The 6000-nt window shown below is 35.3% G+C and overlaps 1 protein-coding gene across 1 annotated transcript in view; it reads right to left on the reverse strand.

Annotated features, from left to right (window-relative positions):
* TBC1D32 (TBC1 domain family member 32) overlaps positions 1–5499 on the reverse strand; it is a 168495-nt gene extending 162996 nt beyond the window's left edge. Inside the window, exon 1 of the mRNA XM_090280627.1 lies at positions 5345–5499. Within this exon, the coding sequence (XP_090136753.1) occupies positions 5345–5499 (155 nt within the window). The remainder of the gene's footprint in view (positions 1–5344) is intronic.
* Between the last annotated feature and the right edge of the window lie 501 nt (positions 5500–6000).

A 6000-nucleotide genomic window follows, 5' to 3' on the forward strand; every position in this document is an offset into this window, starting at 1 on the left:
GGAGGTATAACAATATTCTGCTTATTTTGTATAGAAGTAAAAGCTTTGGGGGCCTAAAAGAGACTTTCAAAAGGTCCTATACTAACCTGAGGGACTGTAAACCCAAATGTTACAGAGTGTAGACAGGTAAAGTACAGCAAGCCATGATTAAGAGAGAAAAGGATATAGGTAGCGATGAACAAAAAGAACATGCTTCATCTAAAAGGAAGAATATCTATAGGGTTCTAGTCACTTGTTGCCATTTAGGAATATGAGCCTGGTATTAATGTTTTAATGCTTTAAGAATAGCCAGAAAATGGATAATTTTATGGGCTATCTCCCTTTAAATGTTGATTTAAACCAAGCCAAAGAAACATATCCACAGACCAAATATGACCTGAAGGCTTCCAGTTTGACTGTTCAACAACTTCTCACTTGAAGCATTACAAAACTCTGAACAATAAAGATACTGGTAAGTCTCCTCTATGTTTAAAATTTCTATTTAAGAAATATAAAAACTGCCTCAAAAATATATAAAATTTTAATAATCTATTTTAGAGGATCCTTACTAGGATTAATTTAAGTCAATTGTGCTACTATTAAGGCCCTTTTCTTTCAAATCTATTTTTAGCAGACTCTCCTGGGTTAACATTCTCAGACTTAACATATTCTAATTGTGCTGGAAAGACCAAGATTATAATATTATAGGTTTGCATCAAGTTTAATTCCACATCTTACACTGATCAATCTTGCAACCTTAGATTAACATCTGACCTTGCTAAATTTCAGTTTCCCACTACTTAATGATGATGATAATCTTAATGCAAAAAATGTTTTTACATAGTATTTTCTTATACATTGAAACTTTTCTCACCAACAGATATGTGACTAACTTAGTTTGTTACCTTAAAGATAATTCAATAAGAAAAATAAAAATTTGGTTACAATGACACTATTGCCAAATAAACGCAAAAATATATTTCTCCAAAAATTTCCAAAAGGGGGAACATTAAAACCTGAGAGCACAGTTGTTTGATGCAAAGGAAAAATGTGTTGACCTCACCACATTTCAGAAGCAGCTCAATTAAAATACTCAGCAATGTGCCTGATCATTTTGTTATACTACTGATGAATATGAATTTTTTCACATTTTTACAGGAAAGTCTTACAAAGTTGAAAGAAAAAAACATTCATTTTTCCCATTCTTTTTTCTACAGCTTTATTACCTAGATTTTGCAAGAAAATTTAATAATTTTGTTCCATAGTGAATTTCCAGAATGTTCAAAATATACACATAGAGATTACTATTACAACATAACATGAAAAAATATCTAGTACAAGTTTGTTTTAGGAAATCATCCTCTTAGTTATTTAAATAAGCAAGAACTTTTTCAATCATACACAAAAAAAATTGTATCAGTAATGGTATTTAAAGGATTTTATTAGTTTAATTATGAATTAAAATGTTGATAAGTGGAATTCTTAAAATATTATGGTCCAGAAGCATGGGATTTATTAAATGATAAGCCTAACCATATATCATATTAGTATATAAAAGGCTATGTAAAAACAAAGAATGAGTATTTTACATCACCTACAACCTTTGGATCAAAGGTAAAACTTATGAATCATACTAAATACTAAAAATGAATTCATTAATTATGGAAGCACACATATACAGTAGTCCCTCTCTATATCGCAGTTTACTTATCACGGCCTATCCGTATTGCAGGATTTTTTAAAATATTATATTTAATTATTTATCACGGATTTTTCGCTGTATCGTAGGATTTTGCGGTACTGTATATGTATGTTGTTAAAGTTACATAGGTTTAAGAGTGTAGAATATGTTTAAGAACATAAGTAGTGTTTATAAAAGTGTGGAAAAGGTTAATAAGGGAGTGGGAAAGGTAAATAAGGGACTGGGAACAGTTTATAAGTGTATGGGAAGGGTTTATAGAGCCTTAAAATATATATAAATACTAAAATAAATGTAAGGTTCCTACTTCGCAGATTTTCACCTATCACGGGGGGGGGGGGCAGGGGGGGTCTAGAACATAATACCCGCAATAAGTGAGGGAATACTGTATTTGTTAGCAATTTCTCTATAAAGGGATAGCACTTTACATTATTAATGTTTCCTTGAAATTAACACTTAAACACACTAGAATTCACTAATTAAAGTCACCAGTAGATTCTTCCGTAAAACAAAGAATAAATACAATTCAACAAATATTATCGTGTTACTTCCATATCAAACCAAAAATACCAGATAAAAGACTATAATCATTAGGGTTGGTAAGTTTTTTTGTTTTTTTGGGGGGGGTTGTTTGTTTGTTTTTTTAAATAAAACAACATAGTAGCCTCCCCTTATCTGTGGTTTCCCTTTCCACAGTTACAGATAGCCACGGTCAACTATGGTCCAAAAATATTAAATGGAAAATTCCATAAACAAGTTTTTTATTGAACACCGTTCTGAGTAGCATAATGAAATCTCTTGCCTTCTTGCTCCATCCCTCTCTAAACATGAATCTTCTCTTTGTCTAGCATATCCATGTTATACATGCTCCCTTCTCATTAGTCACTTAGCCATCTCAGCTATCAGATCAACTGTAGAGATATTGCACTGCTTGGATTCAAGTAAATCTTATTTTACTTCACAATGGTCCCAAAGCACAAGAGTAGTGATGCTGGCAATTTGAATATGCCACAGAAAAGCCATAAAGTGCTTCCTTTATATGAAAATCTTGTATAAATAGGACAAAAAACATAGTACATATAGGGTTTGGTACTATCCTAGGTTTCAGGAACCCACTGGGGGCATTGGAATGTATCCCCCTGGGATAAGGGGAGAACCACTGTAATACAATAAACATTGAAAGGCAACTAAGTCAACCCTGGCTGCATGCCAGAATCATCCAGAGAGCTTTTTTTCAAAAACACCAAGGCCCAACCTCTACTATGCCTCCTTTGCCAAGCCCCAGGAAATTTTGATTCATCAGTATCTTTTAAATGGCCTCCAACTGAATTTAGTGAAGCCAATATTAAAACCAGGGCTGTTTGTTTTACAAGAAGGGCAATCCAAGTGTAAAAATTTACACAACACATGAACACATAATGTAAGAAATGTCCTTTTCCCTACTTCTCTCACCTCCCATAGGCCTCAGATCCTTGCTGTCACTTTCAGAGAAAAAGGGGAAAGTCTGGACCTTTTAGAGAATGCTGACAGTTTACAGTAGAAAAGTAGAAGAGGCAGAGAGAGTTTAGGGCAGCTGCCCTCGAGACAGATCACCTGATAGGACTACACTGCCTATATTGTGGTTTCTCCTCAAATGATTACATCTGCCCCCACTTTATTACAATACCTGAAATTCCATCATTTATGGACTCAATTGTCGTAACCATTTTCTTACAAAAATGCCAATGACCTAAGGACACCAGTTTCCTCTGTAAATCTGTTTAATCAGATTATTTTTCTTGTTAATACCATGACAACAGCAGGTGGATTTAAAAAAGGAATGTTCTGAAAAGTGGCGAGAGGAGAACAGATATTCTGAAGTATGAAACACTTAGGGAAGCAATACATATCTAAGTTGCTTGAAAAGATTTAATGTTAAAAAAGAGTTAAGTCAGTGAAAAAAAAAAAGAAAATATGAACACCTGAGCTAATTAACCTTTAGAATTTCTTCCAACTCAGAGATTGTACGATTCCAAGAAAATACCAAAGACAAATATCTCCCTCCTTCCTTTCCTACGTAAAGATTCCTTCCCTATGGAAATATTCCTTCCTCCCAAAACACAGAACTCAGGCTAGTGAGGCTAACACATGAATTTTACCATCTATACTTTTGACATTACAAATACTGTTAGGATTATAAATCTTACTTTTCAGACTACACATTAGTTATACAGGAGTGTGTCTGGATTTTTTTAGGAAGGCCACAAGTAAATCTCTTCAGTAAACAGTAAATATTAACTATACAAGTTAATTAGCAGTCATTTAATGAACTGTTGAAAAAGAGTAAATTACATTATTATAACAGTTGTTAGACTGCTAAGAACCACACTGAGCCATCTTTAACTTGAAAAGCATTTTAAAATTGACATAGCTAAAACAGTACTTGCTGGTAATGATGTAGCCTTAAATGCTTACATTAAAAAAAAAGAAGAAAAGCTGCAAATTAATCACCTAATCATTCATTACAAAAGTTTTAAGTTTCCCACAAAGAAAAAATAATACTAATAATAACATCCAATAGCAGCTATTAGCAGTGGATTTTATGAAGAAATAAACCAGAAAATCATAGAAATTCAAAAGAAGCCATATGTATAACCAGAAACACTAATGAAATTAGAAACTCCACATTATAGAAATTTCTTCCACTTTTTAAAACTCCCTTAAGAATCTGTTGAAAAAGTATATGTTTCCTCCATAAAATTGCAAGCAAACACAAACTTCTACATAAAATATTAAAGGGCTCCAGGATCCCCTGATACCCGTATATGAAATGAGGAAGAGTTCAGATAAGGTAAGTTCAGAGCATCCAAAAGTCAGTAAAGTTTAACATAAAAAGAAAAAAAATTTAATCTCATCTCTGTGAGATCAAAGTAAAATGCAAATACTAAATTAAAAATGCCACTACTACTAATAAATGGGCACACCCAGTGGTAAACTTTTCAATGCAAAGGCTTAAGTTAAATTCTATGAATCAAATCAAAAGGAAAACTCAAGTCTCTAAAGAAACATATCCTTCAAGATTTGCCTGAAATGGTACCTCTCTCACTCAACGTCCTATCCCTACTGCTCCCCAACCCAGAGCACTCTGTACTTCTCCTATGACACATATTTCCTGATAGGTCACAGACATCTGAGTATACGCCTCATTCTTTTACAGAAATTTAAGCTGTTCTATAGGAAGTTAATAACCTCACTTCAGGATTCCTGCAGTCCTCAGAATGGATAATTGGTGCAGCCATTGAGATATCAGATTAGCAAAAGAACAGGAATCTGAGGAACTCAATGTTTTTTGGTATAGGAACAGTACTTTGTAATCATAGAATTGCTCTTAAAAAAATGCATAATTTATAACTAATGTTTCTGTGTTGCCCATGAGGAAAAAAAAAAAAAGGAGAATTAAGATATGTTGGTGTGTCACTAAAAACAAGGTAGGCAGATGCTTTGGAAAATCAGGAAAGCATAAATAAATATGTAAATTCAGTATTTGGATAAATGAAATAATAAACCTCCAACTTGGGTGCTATTTTAACAATAATCAAACCTTTTTTTTTTAATTTTAATCCAACTACATTTTTACTTTACTGGGACATCTAGTTTGTTTGTTTAAGACATCAAAATCAATTTTACTTGTGAAAATTTTCATCAGTTTCCTCCAGATGTAAGAGGATCTCCTCGGCGCACTCTAGGGAGGGAGCACCAGTGATTTTCTCCTTCACATTCTGGAACAACTGCCTCAGCATCGCCTGTAGCATCGCCTGGTCCTCCCCGGGGAAATGGGCCATCCTCTGAAAACTAAACGCAGAAGCCCATTACTCAGGGTGCAAGGAAATGCAGCGCATTGCGCACGCGCGCCCCCCTCTAGACCCGGCCTGCGCGCAGCGCCGTTTCCTGGGAAACCGCGGCAAGCACTTTGGGGTGGGCCCTTGGCTGCCCAAGCATCGTTCGGAAAAAACGAGTCGCCTTACTTTGGGAAAGCTGGGATCCGCGAGGCCCTGCCTTTGGTGCTCGTTGTGGGTTGTCTCCGGTACCAAGAGAGAACGAGAAGCTCCGCAAGTAACAGTAAAAAGCAACTCAAGAAGGCAATGATGGGTGGGCCTCACCGCCGGGCGTCAGCGCTGCGTGTGACGTCAGTACGTCAGCGTGACTTTCTGGTTGGGAGGGAGTGACTTTTGATGACCTGCAGGGTACCTGTAGGATTGTGTGCCTTTTCTTTACCTTCGGGGGGGTTATAGGTGGGAGGGGAAAGTGCGACGGAGAAGTGTCAATAAAAGTAATAGAAGTGA

This window comes from Furipterus horrens, unplaced genomic scaffold (assembly GCF_987537825.1).
Source record: "Furipterus horrens unplaced genomic scaffold, mFurHor1.1.pri manual_scaffold_6, whole genome shotgun sequence".
In the NCBI taxonomy this organism is placed as follows: domain Eukaryota; kingdom Metazoa; phylum Chordata; class Mammalia; order Chiroptera; family Furipteridae; genus Furipterus; species Furipterus horrens.